Raw genomic sequence first — 23,620 nt, forward strand, 5'->3', positions numbered from 1 at the left:
AGACTCATCAAAATAAGCAAACAACACACGAAAAACAGAATCTGTCAAAAACAGAACAATATGTAGTAATCTGTAACTTTCGAATACTTATGTAACTCCAAAAATTCTGAAATAAATTGGTGAACGTGAGGAATTTTTCTATTAATCTTCTTAAAAAAGAATCAACTCAAAATCACTCTTCTATAAAAAATTACAGATAATCTCATGAGCGCAAAAGTTTCTATTTTTTACAGCAAGATCACATTGACTTCACCCAAGTGTTCCCAAAGGTTCTACTTGGCACAAACACTAATTAAGATATAAAACCACAACTAACTAGAGGCTAGATGAATTATTTATTAATAAACAGGAGCAAAAAGTAAGGAACATAAATAAAATTGGGTTGCCTCCCAACAAGCGCTATCGTTTAACGCCCCTAGCTAGGCATAAAAACAAGAATAGATCTAGGTGTTGCCATCTTTGGTATGCAATCCATAAGTGGCTCTCATAATAGATTCATAAGAATTTTAATTTTCTTCCTAGGAAAGTGTTCCATGCCCTTCCTTAACGGAAATTGGAATCTAATGTTTCCTTCTTTCATATCAATAATTGCACAATCGTTCTAAGGAAAGGTCTACCAAAAATAATAGGACATGTAGGATTGCAATCTATATCAAGAACAATGAAATCTACGGGTACATAATTCCTATTTGCAACAATAATAACATCATTAATTCTTCCCATAGGTTTCTTAATGGTGGAATCCGCAAGATGCAAATTTAAAGAACAATCATCAAATTCATGGAAACCTAGCACATCACACAAAGTTTTTGGAATCGTGGAAACACTAGCACCCAAATCACACAAAGCATAACATTCATAATCGTTAATCTTAATCTTAATAGTAGGTTCCCACTCATCACAAAGTTTCCTAGGGATAGAAACTTCTAGTTCAAGCTTTTCTTCAAAGGATTGCATCGTAGCATCAACGATATGTTTAGTAAAAGCTTTGTTTTGATTATAAGCATGAGGAGAATTTAACACGGATTGCAACAAGGAAATACAATATATTAAAGAACAATTATCATAATTAAATTCCTTGAAGTCCAAAATAGTGGGTTCATTGCTACTTAAAGTTTTGAACTCTTCAATCCCACTTTTATCAATTTTTTCATATAGATCTAAAAACCAAATCATTGGTACGCCTTTTAACTAAAGTTGACTCATCTCCGATCCCATCAAGATTCATATTGGAAAACAAAGATTTAATAGGAGTCACATCAATCACTTTTAGATCTTCATCATTATTATCATGAAAACTAGAAGAACACGCTTTTACAAACCAATCTTTTTTAGCACGCATCTTAGCGGTTCTTTCTTTGCACTCATAAATGGAAATTCTCATGGCCTTGAGGGACTCACTGATATCATGATTAGGTGGGATAGATCTAAGTTTCAAAGAATCAACATCAAGAGAAATTCTATCCATGTTCCTAGCCAAATCATCAATCTTAAGCAATTTTCTTCAATCAAAGCATTGAAATTCTTTTGCGAACTCATAAATTCTTTAATACTATTATTAAAATCAGAGGGCATCTTATAAAAAATTCCATAAGAACTGTTGTAGGAATTACCATAATTATTAGAGGAATTTCTAGGATACGGCCTAGGATTAAAATTGCATCTATACGCGTTGTTACCAAAATTGTTCCTACCAACAAAATTCACATCCAAAGATTCATTATTGTTCTCAATCAAAGTGGACAAAATCATATCATTAGGATCAGAAGAAACACTTTTATTAGCAAATAATTTCATAATTTCATCCATCTTTCCACTCAAAACATTAATCTTCAATCGCATGGACTTTTTTACTAGTGGATCTTTCAATGTGCCATTGAGAATAATTAACCATAATATTATCTAGGAGCTTAGTAGCTTCTCCTAAAGTGATTTCCATAAGAGTGCCTCCCGCGGCCGAATCTAAAAGATTTATAGAAGCAAAATTCAATCCAGCATAATTTTTTTGTACAATTATCCACAAATTCAAACCATGTGTAGGGAAATTACGTATCATTAATTTCATCATCTCCCAAGCTTGTGCATAATGTTCATGATCAAGTTGCTTAAAATTTATAATATCGTTCCTCAGAGAGATGATCATAGCGGGAGGAAAATACTTAGAGATAAAAGCATCTTTGCACTCATTCCATGAAGCAATACTATTTTTGGGCAAAGATGAGAACCAAGTTTTAGCATGATCTCTAAGCGAAAACGGAAATAGCTTCAATTTAACAATATCATTATCCACGTCTTTCTTCTTTTGCATATCACACAAATCAACAAAGTTGTTTAGATGGGATGCGGCATCTTCACTAGGAAGGCCAGAAAATTGATCTCTCATAACAAGGTTTAACAAAGCGGCATTAATTTCACAAGATTCAGCATTGGTAGTAGGAGTAATCGGAGTGCTAATAAAATTGTTGTTGTTGGTGTTGGGAAAATCACACAATTTAGTATTATCTTGAGCCATCGTGACAAGCAATCCAACACACAACCACACAAGAAGCAAGCGAAAAGAGACGAACGGAAGAGGGGCGAAGAAAAGGCAAAGGTTTTCGAAAATCATTTTAGAAGTGGGGGAGAGGAAAACGAGAGGCGAATGGCGAATCATGTAATGCAAGGGAGAAGAGTTTATGATGGGTACTTGGTATGGCTTAACTTGGCGTAGATCTCCCAGGCAACGGTGCCAAAAATCCTTCTTGCTACCTCTTGAGCTTGCATTGGTTTTCCCTTTGATAAGGAAAGGGTGATGCAGCAAAGTAGTGTAAGTATTTCCCTCGGTTTTGAGAACCAAGGTATCAATCCAGTAGGAGACGACGCACAAGCCACCGAATACCTGCACAAAAAATCAAGAACTTGCAACCAACACGGTAAAGGGGTTGTCAATCCCTTCACAGTCACTCGCAAAAGTGAGATCTGATAGAGATAGTAAAGTAAATATTTTTGGTATTTTTGGTTTATAGCTGGAAAGTAAAGATTGCAAAATAGTAGATCGAAAACTAGCAAGATGTAAACGAGATTCAATAATATGGAAAAGAGACCCGAGGCCATAGGTTTCACTGGTGGCTTCTCTTGAGATAGCATATATTACGGTGGGTGAACAAATTACTGCCAAGCAATTGATAGAAAAGCGCATAATTATGATGACATCTAAGGCAATGATCATGAACATAGGCATCATGTCTGTGTCAAGTAGACCGACTCCTTCCTGCATCTACTACTATTACTCCACACATTGACCGCTATCCAGCATGCATCTAGAGTATTAAGTTCATAAAGAACGGAGTAACGCATTAAGCAAGATGACATGATGTAGAGGAATTAACTCAAGCAATATGATGAAAACAACATCTTGTTATCCTCGATGGCAACAATACAATACGTGCCTTACTGCCCTACTGTCACTAGGAAAGTACACCGCAAGATTGAACCCAAAGCTAAGCACTTCCCCCATTGCAAGAAAGATCAATCTAGTAGGCCAAACTAAACCGATAATTCGAAGAGACTTGCAAAGATATCAAATCATGCATATAATAATTCAGAGAAGAACCAAATAATATTCATAGATAATCTTGATCATAAATCCACAATTCATCGGATCTCGGCAAACACACCGCAAAAGAGTATTACATTGAATAGATCTCCAAGAACATCAAGGAGAACATGTTATTGAGAATCAAAGAGAGAGAACAAGCCATCTAGCTGATAACTGTGGACCCGAAGGTCTGTGGTAAACTACTCACACTTCATCAGGGAGGTAATGGTGTTGATGTAGAAGCCCTCCGTGATCAAATCCCCCTCCGGCAGATCGCTGGAAAAGGCCCCAAGATGGGATCTCACGGGTAGAGAAGGTTGTGGCGGTGGAAAAGTGTGTTCAATGCCTCCCCCTGATGTTTTTAGTGTATAAGAGTATATATAGGCGAAGGAACTAGGTCAGGGGAGCTACGAGGGGCCTACAAGGGTGGGGGCGTGCCTACCCCCCCTGGGCGCGCCCTCCCGCCTCATGGCCTCCTTGTTGCATCTCCAACTTCATCTCCAAGTCTTCTGGTTTGCTTTCGGTCCAAGAAAGATCATCGTCAAGTTTTCATTCCGTTTGGACTCCGTTTGGTATTCCTTTTCTGCAAAACTCTAAAATAGGCAAAAAAACAGAAACTGGCACTGGGCCCTCGGTTAATAGGTTAGTCCCAAAAATAATATAAAAGAGCATATTAAATCCCATTAAACATCCAAAACATATAATATAATAGGATGGAACAATCAAAAATTATAGACACGTTGGAGACGTATCAGCGACGTCGAAGTCGACGAGCTCGGTGTGGTAGTTGCGCGCTTGTCGAAGGTGACACGGAGGCGGACTTGCCCGATTGGGTGCATGGAGTCGTCGGTCACTCCTGAGAAGGGCTTGGTAGGCTGGAGCTAGTCGTACGACACTTGGAGCCTGTTGAATGTCTGGACAGAGAGAACATTGAGACATCGATGAGTGTCTTTGTGACAAGTATGTTGCTGATGATGGGTGAGCAGAGCATTGGGAGCGCGCAGGTTGTGGCCGCGGACTTGAACTTGTCGGAGGAGTCAAAGGTGATGGAGTACTTGGACCACCTGAGCGGGCGTGTCACCTCGAGCCTGGGGAGGGCTGCGTTCACCTCATGTGGAAACTGCTTGAAGGCACGATGAGAGGCTGAGGCCTGGGAGCCGCCCAAGATGCAGGCGATGGCACGAGGCTCTTGGAAGCCCCCAGCCCCCTTGTCTTGGTGGTGGTCTTCGTTCCTTCTCGACAATAGAGGCAGCAGAGGAAGACCAGTGTTGCCCTGAAGCCGATCCTCACGAGGCTGGCAAAGGCCAGCGGTCCTCCCGAGTCTGGTCGCGCCACTCCTGATGATGGTCGCGGCCGTCCCAGCGTCCTCCACCTCGGCCACCTTCATGGGCGTAGCCTCGATCTTTGCACTCGGGGCGACGACCGAGGCACCCGTCGCGGAGGGCCTTGAGCTCCTGACAGTCGTTGGTGTTGTGGTTGTGCACGTTGTGGAAGATGCAGAACGGACAGCTGCCCTTGGATGGCTCAGGGTGATCGCAGCCGTGCTTCATCTCTGGTTTGGCTGCGAGCACAGCCGGCCCCTTGCGCTCCACGTCCTTGGCCTTGGCCTTCTTGTCTTCTGGGTCTGCATCGGGGAGCTCGAGGAGGGAGAGGCATCCCTCCTCAGCCCTCGCACACTTGTTAGCCATGTTGAACATCTCCAGAGTTGTGCAAAGGTCTTCATGTATGGCAGGCTCCTCCTTCATCTTGACGTCGCGGACGCTATCAGTGAACGCCGAGATGATGGCCTCATCCGACACCTTGGGGATCTTGAGGCGAACGTTGTTGAAGCATTGTATGTATTTCTGCAGGGTCTCTCATGGCTGCTTCCTGATGCGTCGGAGGTCACCCGCGGTCGGCGGGCGGTTGCGTGTGCCCTGGAAGTTGGCGATGAAGCGCTCACGCATCTCATGCCAGGATGAGACTGATCCCACAGGGAGGTTCAGGAGCCAGGAGCGCGCATCATCCTTGAGGGCCATGGGGACCAGTTCGCCATGATCTTCTCATCGCTCAACTCGTAGAGCTGCAGGAACTTGGCAGGGTCGGCGGTGCCGTCGTAGCGTGGGGGCAGGTCAGGCTTGAACTTTCCCGGCCAGATGAAGTTGCGCAGCTCCGGGGTGAACGCGCGGCACCCTGCTGTGGTCATGGGAGCCCGTCGGGGTGGTGGAGCCTGGTCTTGGTGCTCGCGCACCACCACCATAGGCTGCGCACGGTCTTGATGTGGAGGTGCTGGAAGCGCACGTGCATCTTCTTGGGGCTGTTGCACCACTTGATAGCTTGCTTCTTCATATCCGGGCGCCTAACGCTGCGGGTCATGCCGCGGTGCTGCCTACCTCGGCTCGATGATGACGCTAGCCACGTCGCCCGCAGCAGGCGGTGGCCGAGGCAGTGTGCAGGATGGCGTAGCAAAGTCTCCAGCGACGCTGACAAGCTCAGCGATGCGTCCGAACCACTCCTCGTAGAAGTCATCGACTGGGCAGTAGCGCAGGAGCTCCCGCGCATGAGCAGCGCGGCCTGCGTGTTCGTCGGGCCGCGACGTGCGTGGGAAGACGAAGCGGCCGGAGTCAGCGACGGAGTGGCGGTGCGCCCGTCGCGGCGCACGAAGGTGTGCAGCGATGAAGCTTGCTGCTCGTGGCTAGCAGGGCCCGTGACGACGTTTGCCGCTAGCGATGGTGGATGGCGAGGACAGTCGTCGCCCGCCGGTGCTGTGCGAGTGACGCGGGTTGCGACCGCGGCCCAGCGCTCGGCGCGAGCTCGCCGCACGTCAGCCATGGAAGTGTCAGAGTAGTGGGGGATTGATCGACGGAAGAGAAGACCCGATGCACCCCAACCTGGCGCGCCAAATGTCGGATTTCGGGTTCCGCAAACCCTTGAGAGGTTCAAACTCTGGGGTGTGTGCGGAGATCTCAACCTACCCAGCCTGCCTACTCGCTAACCTGGCAGCTTATCACATCGAATTCCATGGGAAAGGAAGACACAATAGTTTACCCAGGTTCGGGCCACCTTGCGGCGTAAAACCCTACTCCTGCTTTGTGGTGGATTTGCCTCGAGGGGATGAGGAAGAAGTAGTATAGTGGAGAACAGCCTCAGGAGGCGTGTTCTTGAGCTCAAGTGAGTTGGTGAGGTGGTGAGGGTGGAATGAACTCGATCGACATCCTCCCTCTTTGTTGGTGGTGGCTAGGTCCTATTTATAGTGGCCTTGGTCCTCTTCCCAAATGAACGCGGGAAGGGATCCCACAACGGCCAAATTTGAAGGGAGACAACCAGTACGTCCTATCCTAACTAAAGTGGTCTTCGCCTGCAAAAGCCGCTGGTCGTGATGCTGCGGTGGGCTCGGCGGTGACCTCCATCCTGCCGTCCTAGCAGTCTTGGTCTTGTTGCACCAGAATGGAAACCTTTGGTTGATTCCTCGGGACTCCACGCCTGCTGCTTGCCTCCTTTGCACAGAAGGGGAAACTGGTACTCTACGCCCGCTGGCGCCTGCCTGGCCTTGGTCGTCATGGCTCATGTCAGCCGAACCTCGCGAGGTGAGCCTTGCATAGAAATCTCTGCTCCTCCGGAGCCAGCCTGAGGGGGCCGATCCCCTTGAAGGTCTTGGTGTTGTCCGCCTCGCGAGGCTTGGCCCCTCGTGAGGGTCTTGAGTTGTTGATGTTGAAGCTGGGTCGTCCCAGGTCGTCGATGGAGCCATGCCGTGGGCTGCAGGTAGGCAAGTCTGGGTACCCCCGTATCCAGAACGCCGACAATTCTGTGTCTGTGATCCAAGACAGGTGGTACCACACATTGGGTTCCGATAACTCGACCCCTCTCGGCTTATTAATCGCCTCGATCTCTGTCGAGGAGTTGCAACTAGTTTCTGGTGTTTGTAGGTTGTGTTAGTAGTCTACCAAGTGGCACCCGGTATAGATGGGCTTGGGACAGACTAGGCACCATGGCACGGTGTACCAAGCATCGCCCGTTTGGTGGGCTTGGGAACCCTGCTCACATCGTTTGGGGCCGTGAGTGACACCCCGGCCAGATCTCCTTGCGGATGGAACCTGAATAGGCGATAAACCTGGACTAGAGGCTTGTGTGGTTAGTCAAGTCGTGGCCGACACCCTCGCCAGGCTTCCGCTTGAAGGTTGTCGAGATACATGACGTGTACATGGCGGTAAGTGGCGAGAGCGTGTGTGAAGAAGTACACCCCTGCAGGGTTAAGATTATCTATTCAAATAGCCGCGTCCGCGGTAAAGGACTACTGGGTTGCTTATACAGTTCATAGACAAGTGAAAGTGGATACTCTAAAATGCGCAAGATAAGCGTGAGTGCTATGGATGGCCTTCTCGTAGGGAGACGGGAGCGGATCCATAATGGTGTTTTGATATGGTGAATATGTGGACACGTGTGTGCCACCTCAAAAGAGTTACCAGTAGTCGTAGTACAGGATAGCCACCGAGTCAAAGCTGGCTTGTCGCAGTTAAACTCCACCACCCCTTTGTTGATATTAATGCATATGTAGTTAGTTCTGATGTAAGTCTTGCTAGGTACATTTGTACTCACATTTGCTTAATTTATGTTTTTGCAAAGAGACTTCAGTCTCACTAGTAGTTCCGCGTGGACTTCGACGTTTAGCTTGTTACCTCAGCTACGATCTTGTAACCTTGGGAGGGTCTTGTAGATAGCCAGGCTTCTCAGCCGTTTTCATTTGTAGCTGTCTGTACTCAGACATGTTATGCTTCCGTTGCTTGTATGATTTGTATGTTGGGTCATGTGACCCATGTTTGTAATATCTTGCTCTCCGGAGCCTTTTAAATAAATACTTGAGGTGTAGAGTTTTGTTGTGATGCCATGTTGTATTTTCACATATCGAGCATATTGTGTGTATGATTTGAAATGCTTGGTAAGTGTGGGATCCGACAACCTAGTTGTTTATTCTTGGTAGCCTCTCTTATGGGGAAATGTCTCCTAGTGCTTCCACTGAGCCATGGTAGCTTGCTACTACTCCGAAACACTTAGTCTGGCCGGCATGTGTCCTTCTTCGTTCCTGTGTCTGTCCCCTCGAGGAAATGTCACGTGTTGTTCCTTTAAGTCCTTATAGCTTGCTACGACTTGGGTTCATATGTTGCTGATCGACACGTTCGTTGCTGGGTCATGTATGCATGTCCCTGTAAGTTAGCGCCACCTTGGGTTTACGACTAGTCATGTCGCCCCGGGTTCTCTATCATATGGATGCTAGCGACACTATCATATACGTGAGCCAAAAGGTGCAAACGGTCCCAGGCCATGTAAGGTGGCGCTCGTGGGAATACCGTGCGTGAGGCTGCAAAGTGATATGATGTGTTACAAGCTAGAGCGGTGTGACTTTGGATCGGGGTCCTGACACCGTCGTCCACCGCCTTGATTCTCTTAGAGTGGCGTGGTCAATGAGGTCAATGAACGACAGTCATGAGAAGATGACTTTAGTCAGTGAGGCTGACAACTGGACCCACCAACTGCATCTTCGAACATAAGGAAGTGCCTCATTATTATTCGCAAAATAAAAATGATTCCTTCCCTAACAGCTAGGACCCACCAGCTATATCTTCGCATGGAAGGAAGTGCGTCCTTATCCTCCCTGATAGCTGGGACCCACCCGGTCGAAGCGTATGTAGCGTTGTCTGTCTGGTCGTGAAGGTGTATGTACATAATGGTCGATCGGTCTCTCTGCAACTATGAACCGTGGCCAAGCAAGCAACGACACATGTAGTAGTAAAGCCCCAAACACAGCAGTTCACGCAGTCCCTTGTAAACCGTGTACACGTACGTACAGCCACATGCCAAAAAATATGTTCACGTACGTACATACGGGCGGGGTCTCGAACGCCTACTCGCGCATATGTATGGCCAGGGCTCGTGTACATGGAGAGGCAACGAACGACAGCAACGGTGTCCTGTTCATCGGCAGCCAACCGGCTGGGTCAGAACATAGAAATAGCGTCGTGTTCAACGGGAGGCAATGAAATGCGTCCTGTTCATTGGGAGCCAACCGACTTGGATGGAACAGTTGAAACGGGGCCTGGCGTATGCCAGAACGGAGGAAACAACCTTCTGTTTGACCGCCTACGGTCGAAACGGGATCCTGTTCATCGGGAGGGGTCTGGCGTACCGCAAAATGGAGGAAACGGACTTCTGTTCGAGCGCCTATGGTCGAAACGGGGTCATGTTGATCGGGAGGGGTGTGTTGTACCGCAAAGTGGAGTAAACATACTTCTGTTGGAGCACCTACGGTCGAAACGGGGTCCTGTTCATCAGGAGGGGCATGGCGTACCGCAAAACGGGACTCCACGGGCTATTGTTCATCCACCATCGTCCTCCAGTAGACTCCACCGGCTAATGTTCATAGAGCCTCCACAGGATCTTGTTCATCCACCCCCAACCCGCTAGGGTGTGGCGGCCTCCTCGGGGTCCTGTTCATCCAGCGGCAACCGCCTACTACCACGAGGTCATGTTCATCCAACCCCCACCGGCTAGGGTGGGACGTACACGCACGTCCGAGTGGGCGGCAACAACATGAACTGTTCATCCACAACCAACCAATCAGCTAGACCCACCACACGTCTCGACTCGTTTCTACGTATCGTGCACGGCATCAACGAGCACTGTTCATCCAGAGGCAACCTAATGCACCGGCTGGCTACATCTCGCACGGGGGATCGATCAGCTTTAGTGAGCAGCAAGAAGGATCGATCGGATTCAGTTAGCAGCGAATGAATCGGCTGGCTTCAGGTAGCGGCGAAGGAATCGCTCGGGTTCAGTTAGCAACAAAGGGATGGATCGATCAGCTTCAGTACATAGTGGGATCGATCCCTCGATCGTGTTCAATAGTAGCTAGCTAGTGCAATCACTCGGGTTCAGTAAGCGAACGCCTCGCAAGGGTTCGGTTAGTGAGCACCTCACACACATGCACGTACGAGAGAAACACGCAAACCACACTGCATCGCTCGGCCTCGACCACCCACCGTAACCGGAAACTCCCTGATATATTCCTCGCCCTCACTTCTACCACGATTTTTTACGTCATGGACAACCAAAGGAATGTCATGCAGGTGCGTCTCCGGCCGGCCCATGACGAAAAGCCCATTTTATGTCATAGAAGTAGGAGCCCACCACATCTATGATGATACGTATTTTTGTCACAATTATCATCATAGAAGTGTCATAAGCATGACAAAAAAAACTTTTTGTTCGGGCCATAATGTCACAGATATGTCTTTTTTGTAGTGAATAAAATGTGAACCACCATCAGTCATTAAATATCTAGGGATTCCAAACCTTGGAAAAATAACTTCTTTAAGCATTTTAATAGAAGTGTTATGATCAACACTACTAGTTGGAATAACTTCTACCCACTTAGTAACATAATCAACAGTAACTAGAATATGTGTATACCCATTAGAAGAAGGAAAAGACCCCATATAATCGAATCCCCAAATATCAAATGGCTCAATAACAAGTGAAGAATTCATAGGCATCTCCTGACGTCTACTAACATTACCAATTATATGACATTCATCACATGATAAGACAAACTTGCATGCATCCTTGAAGAGATTAGGCCAATAAAAAGCAGATTGTAATACCTTATGTGTAGTTCTGTCTCCAGCATGGTGTCCATATGCCTCGGAGTGACACTTCTGTAGGATTTGTTCCTGTTCATGCTCATGTACGCAATGTCTAAAAATAACATCTACTCTATATAAATATGGGTCATCCCAAAAGGAATGTCTTAAATCAAAGAAGAACTTTTTCTATTGTTGGTATGTGAAACTAGCTAGTATATATTTAGCAATAATGTAATTAGCATAGTCTGTATACCAACGAGCATTATGAGAAGCATTTATAACAACTAATTGTTCATGAGAAAAACTATCATCAATAGGAGTGGGTCATCAAGAACATTTTCCATTCTAGAGAAATTATCAGCTACGGGATTCTCCGCTCCCTTTTTATCAATAATATGCAAGTCAAATTCTTGTAGCAAAAAACCCCACCTAATCAACCTAGGTTTAGCATATTTCTTTTTCATAAGATATTGAAAGCACAAGTGCTCCCTAGGTGGTTTTGGTAATTAATGTCAACATATCTCTTGTTGGACTAACACTTTTATCTAGCATGTTTCAGATAAGTTCAACAATGGAGTGGCATGGACTAAAGGATTTGGGAACCCCTTCAAGATGCTAAGGACAAAGGATTGGCTCAAGCTTCAAGCTCAAGACTCTTCATTTTATATTTTAGTGGTCCAAGATCACATTGAGTCTATAGGAAAAGCCAATACTATCAAGGAGGGATGAGGTGTTGCTTAATGAGCCTCTTGCTTCATGTGCTTTGTGATATGCTCCAAAACCCTCAGCTACTTTCCCACATCCACAGATGACCTAAACCCAAAGCCAAAATCGGTCACACCGATTCTTCCTATCCGGCGCCACCGATTCCAAAAGTCATAGCCACTGCCACAAACCCTAAGCAAATCGGTCTTACCGACAGGGATCTCGGTCTCACCGAGATGGGATTGTAATCTCTCTGTGTATGTCCATTACCAAATCGGTCGAACCGAGTTTGAGCAATCGGTACTACCGAGATTACAATGCAAACTCTCTGGAAAACTTATTACCAAAATCGGTCTCACCGAGTTTGAGTAATCGGTCCCACCGAGTTTGCCTGACCAACTCTCTGGAAAGCTTATTACCAAATCGGTCTCACCGAGTTTGTGTAATCGGTCTTACCGAGATTACGTTATGCCCTAACCCTAACCGAATCGGTCTCACCGAGTTGCATTTCGGTCCCACCGAAAACCCTAACGGTCACGTTATTTGCTAAATCGGTCTGACCGAGTTTAACGGTTCGGTCTCACCGAGTTTGGTAGATTGTGTGTAACGTTTAGATTTTGTGTGGAGGCTATAAATACCCCTCCACCTCCTCTTCATTCGTGGAGAGAGCCATCAGAACGAACCTACACTTCCAGCATACATTTTCTGAGAGAGAACTACCTACTCATGTGTTGAGGCCAAGATATTCCATTCCTACCATATGAATCTTGATCTCTAGCCTTCCCCAAGTTGCTTTCCACTCAAATCTTCTTTCCACCAGATCCAAAACCTATGAGAGAGAGTTGAGTGTTGGGGAGACTATCATTTGAAGCACAAGAGCAAGGAGTTCATCATCAACGCACCATTTGTTACTTCTTGGAGAGTGGTGTCTCCTAGATTGGCTAGGTGTCACTTGGGAGCCTCCGACAAGATTGTGGAGTTGAAACAATGAGTTTGTAAGGGCAAGGAGATCGCCTACTTCGTGAAGATCTACCGCTAGTGAGGCAAGTCCTTCGTGGGCGATGTCCATGGTGGGATAGACAAGGTTGCTTCTTCGTGGACCCTTCGTGGGTGGAGCCCTCCGTGGACTCGCGCAGCGTTACCCTTCGGGGGTTGAAGTCTCCATCAACGTGGATGTACGATAGCACCACCTATCGGAACCACGCCAAAAACACCCGTGTCTCCAATTGCATTTGAATCCTCCAAACACTTCCCTTTACTTTCTTGCAAGTTGCATGCTTTACTTTCCGCTGCTCATATACTCTTTGCATGCTTGCTTGATATGTATTGAGAATGTTGAAATTGTTCCTAAACTCCACTTAAACTTAAAGAATCTTAAAAACTGCAACTTTGGTACTTAGTGTCTAATCCCCCCTCTAGACACCTCTTCTCAAGGTCCTACAGATATTTAATAGCGGCATGATCAGTGTGAACAATGACTTTAGAATCAACAATATAAGATCTGAATTTATCACATGGAAACACAACTGCTAAAATATCTTTCTCATTAGTAGCACAATTTCTTTGAGCACTGTCTAGAGTTTTACTAGCATAATGGATGGCATTAAATTTCTTATCAACTCTTTGTCCTGAAACAACACCAACAACATAATCACTAGCATCACACATAATTTCAAAAGGCAAGTTTCAATCAGGTAGTTGAACAATAGGTGTAGAGGTTAAGGCTTTCTTAAGTATTTCAAAGGCTTCTACGCAAACATCATAAAATACAAACGAAACATCTTTTTTTGCAAAAGATTAGTAAGAGGCCTAGAAATTTTAGGGAAGTCTTTAATAAACCTTCTATAGAAACCAGCATGACCAAGAACATCGAGAACATTGTATTAAAGATTAAAGAGAGAGAAGAGCTATCTAGCTACTAGCTATAGACCCGTAGGTCTGTGGTAAACTACTCACACATCATTGGAAGGGTAGCAAGGTTGGTGTACATGCCTTCCGCAATCGTTTCCTCCGGCAGAATATAGGAAAAGGTCTGTAGATGGGATCTCCAAAGAATAGAAACTTGTGACGGTGGAAAATGTATTTTTGGGTGGCTCTCTGATGTATTGGGAATATTTGGGAATTTATAGAAGCGAAATTAGGTCAAGAGGTGCCACGAGGGCCCACAAGCCTGGGGGCGCCCCCGGGGCACGCCTGACAGGCTTGTCGCTCCCTCGTGATTCTTCAGGTCTTCTCCCGAAGCTTCTAGGGTTTCTTCTGGTCCAGAAAAAATCGTTAAAAGTTTCATAACGTTTGGACTCCGTTTGATACCGATTTTCTGAAAAGCCAAAAACAAGCAAACGCCAGCAACTGGCACTGGTTCATCCTTATGTAAGCAAAAAACAGCAACAACAACCGAAGGATTTATTAGTTTAGGAGGCACTCCTATGTAGATTCATACATGCGAATAAGAGCACTTCCTAATTTTTGGTTGATAATTGATGACACATTATGTAAAATGGTTAATGATTGGAGTACTCGTCCATCAAATATATGCGCTTTGTTATGTTCCATCAAATATATGTGTTGTATGAAAATGGCGGTACATGGAACACCGACGCAAATAGTAATGGATGATCATCCTTATGGCGCACCTAAGTTCCAAATAAAATCCGCATTTTCGTTTGGCGCCCGGCGAGGGAGTCCATCCCTACATGTGAGCTCTTGCGTCATGGTAACATGGCAGCTTCACCAGCGTGCCCGCTTTGTGACACGACTGACTCATGGCGGGAGACGCTACTCGAGTGCGCAATGTCGCGAAATGTTTGGGCTATATCTTCTGGACCTCTGGTGGAACAAATGAACATAGATGGGAATCTAAATGAGAACTAGTTATTCAACAAGTAACGTTGGACGCGCTTTGCTGCGCCATTGATGTTCTTGGGATTCTTAAATTTTTTTACTCACTCTATTTCAAAATGTATGGTGTTTTATTATCTTCGAAAAGTCAAACTTGTTTAAGTTTCATCAAATTTGTAGAGAAATATACCAAAATTCATAATATCAAACGGTGTTATTAGATTCATCATGAAATGAATTTTCATATATTTTTTTTAATATTGTGGATGTTGATATTTTTGGCTCTAAACTTGGTTAAAGTTAAATAAATTTGACTTTTCAAAAAACCAATACCCCTTGTATTTTGACATTGATGGAATATTTAGTTTGGCCGGTGTTGGAGATGATGATGTTGTATGTTTATTTATAATGAGGTTATTTGGTGGGCCTTTCGCGATGTGATTCTGTGTTATCCGCTAATTAACCCACATTTATATGGGAATTTTTTGCATCGGTGATTTCATGTACTATATTCATGCTATAGCATCACATGGTGACACTTTTTTCTAGGTAATGGGAGTCCGCCAGGGGTTGATATGTTTTTATAGGCTGGTTGCCGCTAATTGATTTGAAAAATTGTTGGCCCGATTAAAATCGTAAACCAAATCCAAAATTGAATACCTCAATCGAATGAAAGAGCTTTAAAATTAGGGAACATAGAGACTTAAAATAACTAAATGGGAGAGCTTCTTGAGAAATTGTTGACCCGACCAAAATTGGATGACCCAATTTCAAATTGAAGCATCAATTAATTGCGCAGCTTTAAAAATTAGGAAGTATAGTATATTGTATAAAAAAAATGAACGAGAGAGTTTTAAAAAATTGTTGGCCCGGTCAAATCGGGTGACCAAATTCCAATTGAAGACCTCAATTGATTATGAGGCCTCCAAACCTAGGGAGCTTAGTGATATAGTATATATGCAGACACGTCACATGCCGACTTCACTCAGTTGGGAATCACCCTATGAGCAATCTGGAGCTCGAGGAGAAAGGTATTACACGACGAGACGTACCAGACGCCCTATACGAACAATGCTTTTGTTAATTTCTTCATAGCCGACTTGCAGGCATTGGACAAACCACGAGCTGAGACAGACTCAAATTCCCCAGTTAGACCAAACCGTTTGATTGCCCACCAGAGAATATGAACAAAATCAACGTTGATGCCGCTCTATCCAGGAACGTCGCGGTAGGAGTTGTTGCAGCCATGTGTAGGGACGTCTAGGGTATATTGGAGCCTCGACGGTCATTTTTGTGGGATTTTTTGATCACCACACTTAAAAGCCCTAGCAGTTTTGGAAGCGGTGTCTTTGACCGATAATCTCTATGAGTGTAGAATTTATATTGCCTTAGATTGTAAGATTGTCATCGATGATATCAAGCAAAAGAGTGCGACAATTTACAGCGTGATTATTCGAGAAATTATAGATCATTCTAATCTTTTTACTTCTTGTTTATTTAATCATGAGTATAGGTGGTCGAATATCAAGGCTCACAATTTTAGAGAAGTACTATATTCTATCATTTGGGATTAGCGACCAAGTTTGGTTAGCCAATCTGGGTGATCTTACTTTCGTCCCTTAAACATTATGACGAGTTAACTAAAAGCTTTGCGAGGTTGTCTAAAAATATTTAAAGTGAAAAGTTTCTAAAAAAATTTAAAAAAGAAAAAAAACTCAGTACCGTCGCGTGTCAAGCTCTTTCTCGTTCCCCAACGAGCAATTGACACATCGTTTCCCCCAAATCTCACCCCCGGTGCTACTCCCGTTCTTCCGCCATCGCCATGGAGGACGCCGCGAACGCCACCCAGACCACCTCCACCACCTCGTCGGTGGCCGCCGTAGCCGCGGCGGCCCAGCACCAGCAGCTTCAGCGCCAGCTCTTTCTCATGCAGCAGGCTCAGGCTCAGGCGCAGGCCCAGCCCCACCCGCAGGCGCAGCAGCTGTCGCAGCAGGCCATGTCCCGCTTCCCGTCCAACATCGACGCCCACCTCCGCCCCCTCGGACCGCACCGCTTCCAGCAGCCGGCGCCGTCGCAGCTCCAAACCCCACCCCAGCCGCACTCGCAGGGGCAGCCGCATCCCCAGCCGTCCCCGCAGCAAGCGGCGCAGGCTAGGGTCCGGAGCCCCGAGGTGGAGATGGCGCTTCAGGACGCCATGCGGGTCTGCAACCCGGACATCAAGACGCCTTTCCATTCTCTCGCGGACGCCGTTAGCAGGTGCGCCTTTCACATACCAACTCTCACTTTTTATTTCCTTGATTTGCTGTGACATAGATCTAGACTATTTTGCGTGGCACGCGAGTTTATGGCGAATGGAGGTTACTGATGGATTTTTGCCGAGCCCCTTCAGAATAAGGGTCTTGGAGCGTCCTTGTATATGCTGAAAAATCGTTTATGTCAGACTTCTTTTTATGTCACTTTAGGGGAAACCATGGGCAAGTAACGAAACGAGATCTCATAATAGCCGAAAAGAAAAACCGGCTTCATGGAAAACAACCAGCACTGGTGTCTACCTTCTGGTAGAGGTCTGTATTCTTTGCGAAACCAGGTTCACTAACCTTTGATGTGATGTAGAATTTGAATTTATGTTGGATCTTTTAGGATCCAGGCACCACACGGTTTTTGTCCACCAGTTGCAACCTTCGTTGTGGTGTGCAAGTTATAATAATCTTAAAGGTCATTGGAGACTCTGATTAGTTTCAAATTTCCAATTTGATGATGCAGATTTGATCTCTAAGCTGACAAGTACTTTTAGTTTGAAGGTGTATATGTTAAGTAGTGATTGAACATTTGTACTTTTTGCACTGGAATTTCACTGATTTGATAACTAGCTTGCCGATGACCATCCATGGTTTAGAATCGGCTTGTCGATCTGTCTATCACAGAGACCACATGCATATGATCACGTGAGCATTCCAATGTTTTAGTTGTTTAATGCCCACAAGTTTTGGTTAATAGACTTGCATTTGTAACTAAAAATTTTTGGACCATAAATATTTGCCCCGGCTAACTTCAATTCCTGGATCCGCCACTCATCTTCAGCCTAGAAACACATTTGGCCTACCACGCGCTCAATCTTGATAAAAAAGTTGTTTTTTGCTATTTTTTAACTCTATTTGTAAACATTCAGTTACTTGTATGACTATATTTTTATCCTGTAGTTTGTTTTCATGTGCTGTGAGTGCATGGGCAATGCTAGTCGACATATTGAGAACGAGCAATTTGAATAGACCTGCTACCAGCTCGATGATAGATACATCAGTAGGGCACTTACGCAGTTACGCTCACCAATTCGATAACCAAACTGGGTTCTTTCCTTGTGTTTAGTGGTGACATGGGTCTGTTTGGTTTAATGCACGAGAACCAAAGTTTGTCTTACTAAACTTTGACAAGATTTTGCTGCCATTTTGCTTGGTGCCAAAATTGTGGTAAGGCTTTTCTTTGGCCTAACTTGCGCAATGAAGGCCTCCTTACTCACTTACACCAGTTTTTTTTTTTTATTTCTGTGAAAACCAAAGCTTGATAACAACTGGTATTACCAAACTTTGGTGATCAAATTGGTTGCTATTAATTGGGTATTACCAAAAAATCAACAACATTGCCAATGGAATGGGAATTGTAGTTCGTCTTTGGCCACAAACCAAATGGAAGCCGACAGTAACATCCCATGTCTTGTTCTGCTGTGTTGGTGTCTACTATGGAAACCATTATCTGTTTAAGCACACTTTTGTAGTCAAGTGATTTCTTCATTTTTACTAATTGCCGGGTACATTGTTGAAGACTCCTTAGTTCTATTCTTCTAGTTGTGACATCTGTTCATCTGGACTACCCTATATGATAGTCTATTGATTTTGCGATGTTCCTTTTTTTGCTGGAAAACCTTCTCTGAACTAAGAAAATTTTTAGACCCCTGTCAGAAAAAATGATTTTGTTTTACAGGTCCCTATGTTCCTTATGAACAATCTCTTTAGAAACCTTTTATTGTTTGCTGAACATATATAACTGGCAAGAGCTGTCCTATGAACACAACTGAGCGTAGTTGCTAAAGTTGGCGTTTTCTTCCTGGCTGTCTTGGGCTCAATCTCGTGCCTAGCGAACAGGCAGCTTTCTATTTTCTTTTATAGTTGCAGTTGTGTGACACCTGGACCGACATGTCTGAGTTGGGATGAAGATAAATAATTATGCATAACTGGTATCTGGTCTTGCCTTATCACTGTTTGTGTTTCTACTTAGGCTATGTTCTTTACCCCCATTGAAATTCAACTAGAATGGAACTTCTTGGGATGGTAGATATTTATACCTGAGTGGTGCAGGATAATTTCGCTGTTTTTTTCTTTCTCAGAGTGTCTTTGTGCATACAGGTAATCTTGTTTGGCGTTTGGTAGGCCGGTCTTAGATTCTCTGCCACAATAACTATATTGAAATACCGGTATCATCATCTTGTATTTCCATGTACTCATGTTGGGCCATAATGAAGTAACTATAAGATGTGAGTTAGCTCTATATGTCAGGGTCCAAGTAGAAATAGCTGATGGTTAATGGGCCTAAAACCTTCAACGGTAACATTGTAGCTGTAGCCTGTACCAACCATTGCCCAGTGCAACTCCCTAGCATCTGTCCGTCATTTGCCGCTCTAAACTGCACTATGCTTCAGTCACTGTACCTTCACTGACCACAGGAGACGAGATTGGAGAATGCTCTGCTTTGGCCTTCAACACCGGCTGCTCCGCGCTTATCACCATCCCCTAGTTTTGTGGTATTCTCACTTGCCACCATCGATGGGTCTGGGAGGCCCTTCTTTGCCGCTTGATCCACAACGGCCGCCCCCGCCGTTGGACCTCCTCCCTTGCACTGGCCTTCACCGTTCCTGTCATTAAGCTACCAAGTTCCGGGCCTTCCTTTGCACTAGCCTCTACCACTGGAAGTTCTGTCTATCACTGTTAGCCTTCCCTCCACCGTTCTAGCCTATTCGGCTGGGATTGTTCGCAACCCCACCAATTGTTCACATCAAGACATATGTTGCTCGATAAGATCTCTGTGGGGGATCTAGCCTATGGTCTAGAGGGCTGGGCGTGTGAATAGACCATACACAAAAAATCTACTCCCTCCATCCCAAAATAAGTGTCGCTGATTGAGTACAAAGTTAGTACAACTTTGTACTAAATCAACGACACTTATTTTTGGACGGAGGGAGTATGTAATTTTAGGGTTTTACAGTTTTGAGCACAAAGAGACTAGTTGGCACTAAGCAATCAAGCATCAATCAAGCAAGTGAGTAGAGTAGTGGAAATATAACAACTTGCATGAAAGTAAGGGAGTAGGGTAGAGACTGCAAACATTGGTTGACACAAGGATGTTTCCTGTTGTTCAAATAGTTTAGTTGGCGCTATCTTACATCCACATTGATTTAGGCTTTATAAACCGAATGGTTCTAGGATTTAAGAATTCCGGCTGTGACGCCAACAAACGGCCCACAAAGCTCAATCAACCTATTCTGTCATGGCTTGCACTTAGAAGCCTCAGTAGGGGTAGATCCTCACCAAGTGGGCGATCTCTAGGCCCGTACAAACTCTTGTGATTGATAGGATCACAACTGACTCCTAACCTTCTAGGGTGGGCTCATCATCCAAGAGTAATTAGCATAGCAAAGTCACTTGATAAGACTTGAAAGATCTTCAACCAAAGCTTCTCTCAAGAATTTGTAGGATCACTCTCTCATAAGAATATGATTGCGGTGAAAGAGTTGAACTTGAAGTGTAGGGATTCAGGAAAGGGAAGTTCTTGGTTGTCTAAGAATCAAGAAGTGAACACGGAATCAGATCACCCATCAATAGACCCAAAGTGGTAGGACCCTTCCCCGGACCCTGCGCAAGCGGGAGCTACATGCACTGGGCTTTTTGCATCTCTCTTTCTCTAGGTGGTAGACGGATGGACTGAAGTGAAATGAACCAATAGAGAAATAGACGGAAGTGCTGATGAAAATTTTATGCTCGGAAATGCCGATGCAAATAGAGGGTGTGCCAAATGGGAATTTTACTCGGCAGTTCCTGAACAAAGGAAACCACAGTTCTGAACTGTTTGAACTGGCTTTGTTCTCTTAGTATGAATAACCCCAAATAGCTTGATAGTACCAGAAGAAAATCTTCAGAAGTACCAGGGCTTAGAGAAACTCATACAAAGGAATGTCTAGGGAGTGGATTTTGGATAGGCTTAGGATCTGCTCCTGGAGTTCAAACCAAAGTACTTGCTTGTGCCCCTCTTCATAGTATGGTTGTCCTATACTCAATGTGAATCTTGGATTCACTAAAAGCCTAGAAAATACATACTAAGAGCTTGACGAGGACAACAACTGCTAAAGAGTATCCATTAAACTCATAATTCATTAGATCCTTGCTATCGATGCCAATTAGGTAGCATAAGTAATTGTTCCGTCCTTTGATGACCAAGGTCATTCTTTGCTAAAGAGAAATGATCATTATGAGCCAGACTCGATAAGAATCGGATCCCTAGAAAGGATTTTGTGTGGGTGGGTGGGGTGGGGGGGGGGGTTGTCGCCAATGATCTTCCACTTGTAGCCAAAAACCTGATACACAATAAGATCACATGTTATACCTGAAATAAGCTCATACAACATTAGTCCTCTCAATGATTCTGTCATAAATTATCAAAACCAACTAGGGTATAATGGAGATGCACTTTCAGTCTCCTTCCACATGCTCGTGTGGTAGGCCACCTATGATCTCGTTATGGACGACTAACATCATACAGCTCGTGTGGTAGGCCACCTATGATCTCGTCATGGACGACTAACATCATACACTGATGTCAGCGTGATCAAGTAGTTCTGTACACCACTGCTACCATATTTGTTTCTTAGTCGGGCCATGACCGCCTGCAAGTCAGCCATCATTCTTTCTTGGACTACATGTTGATCGGTGTTTAGTGTTTACCTTCACTACCTTAACATCTCATGGTAGGCCACCTATGATAGCATGATCAAGTAGTTTCCGCACACCACTGCTACCTTCATTTGTTTCTTCGTCAGACCATGACCACCTGCAAGTCAGCCATCATTCTTTCTAGGACTACATGTCGATGGGTGTTTAGTGTCTACCTTCACTACCCCAACATCAGCACTCACTTCATGTGGAGAGTCATCCTGGAATGGACATCTAGGTATACCTAGCGACTATCAAGTTCATCGTTATATGGACCCGTTCAAGTTCCGACACCTGTGATGGGCTGACTTTGACAAACAACGATTGAAGATCTATGACAGTTCTTCTCAGTCGCTCATCAGCATTGGTATTTGGTTCTAATGGGCGTGCATTCTTAGACGCCAGTCGATGGCACAATGACATGCCATCTGGTAAAGCGGGCTGGAGTGTTATGACAGTAGTGCCAGCCAGCCAATCCAGAAGGCGCCGTCTAGACAGATATGGGCATCTAGGAACCAAATAGTGTTAGTTGATAGTATAATTGTGTTAGGGAGAGAACAGTCATATCAGGCAAAGATACTAGTCCAATTTGAATAAATAGAGACCCGGTTTGTTAGGAAGGAGAGCCAAGTCTGTTACCTGACCTAAGTTTTGTAAGCTTTGGAGTCACTAGTCTTGACAGAGATGAGCCCTGTTGCTGGTTGTTGAGGGTGAGTGCCCTATCCCGACTGCTCGGACCCTTTGCCAAGTTATCACATCGTGCTCCTTGTCTGCATGGTCACTGTGCCATGAATAACCTGTTTGGGCTAATTAATCTTCTGACTCAGCATTAACTGCCCAAGTAGATGGCCACAGTTAACAACAGACCAGGTTGGTATTGTGCCAAGGGTTAACTTTTAGTTGTTCATTTCACTCTCAGGGTAGTTCAGGGGCTACTGTGGGCATTTTCAGTTGTAAAAGTGGATAGGATGTAAGAGCATCTCTAGCAGACCCTTTATATCACGGACCCTTATAGCGCGTTTACAGTTTGCGGTTGTCTTCGGATACGGGCCGAAAACAGCCGCGGCAGAACAGCAACCGAATATGAACCCGCAAAATTTGAAATCACACATTCGCGCGAGAAATTGAACTAGTTCAGTAGAACTACTAGCACTTGATCATCTTAAAAAGTCATACAAAAGAATTTTTACAACTAATATTTGGAGGAGCAGGCGCCACCGTAACCCTAATTACAAAATTGGGCTCACCGGAGGCGGGGGGATTGCGGCTGCAACGCTGCGGCGGCGGAGGAGCTCAGTCCTCATCGTTGTAGACGAGGTCGACGTAGACCTCGCCCTGCTTCTTTTTTACGAGGCGTCACTCTTCCATGTTGGCCGCAAACTCCTGCGCCGCCGCCATCCCCTGCTCGAGGAAGATTCTGTCGATGTCAGCGTTCCGTCGACGGAGCTGCTTCGCCTTCTCCTCCCGCGCAGAGTGCGCGACGATGGCGGCCTCCATGACGTCCGCCTCTGCCGGGGGGAGGTAATCCTCCGGCCCGATGACGCCCCGCCGCTCCGGCTCCGCCTCTGGCTCCCTCTTCACCGCGCGGAGCGGCGGGAGCTCCTCCGGCTCTCTTTTGACCGGCATGAGCGGCGTCCGCGAGCTCGAGGCACCGACAGAGGAGCTGCTCGTCGCAGAGGAGCCGGAGGACAGCCCGTGGCGGAGGAGCGCCTACTTGCGGTCGTACTCCTCCGTCTCGCGGCGGCGAGAGGCCGTTGTTTGAGTACCTACGGGCAACTCTTTTCCTCGCGGCGTCGGAGGCGATGACGCCTCCGCTCGGGGTCGTCGCCACTGCGGCCCGCCGAGCACATTCCCGCCACATCGAGAGAGGAGAAGGGGAATTGAAGTCGCTGGCGGCGAGAAATCAA

The 23,620-nt window shown here is 45.5% G+C and overlaps 1 protein-coding gene across 1 annotated transcript in view; it reads left to right on the forward strand.

Annotated features, from left to right (window-relative positions):
* Positions 1-16,490: 16,490 nt before the first annotated feature.
* The window catches only part of LOC119308061, a 10,538-nt gene continuing 3,408 nt past the window's right edge, over positions 16,491-23,620 (forward strand). The window contains exon 1 of the mRNA XM_037584182.1: positions 16,491-16,992. Within this exon, the coding sequence (XP_037440079.1) occupies positions 16,559-16,992 (434 nt within the window). The 5' untranslated portion in view covers positions 16,491-16,558. The remainder of the gene's footprint in view (positions 16,993-23,620) is intronic.

The sequence above is a fragment of the Triticum dicoccoides genome, chromosome 5B (genome assembly GCF_002162155.2).
Source record: "Triticum dicoccoides isolate Atlit2015 ecotype Zavitan chromosome 5B, WEW_v2.0, whole genome shotgun sequence".
Lineage (NCBI taxonomy): Eukaryota > Viridiplantae > Streptophyta > Magnoliopsida > Poales > Poaceae > Triticum > Triticum dicoccoides.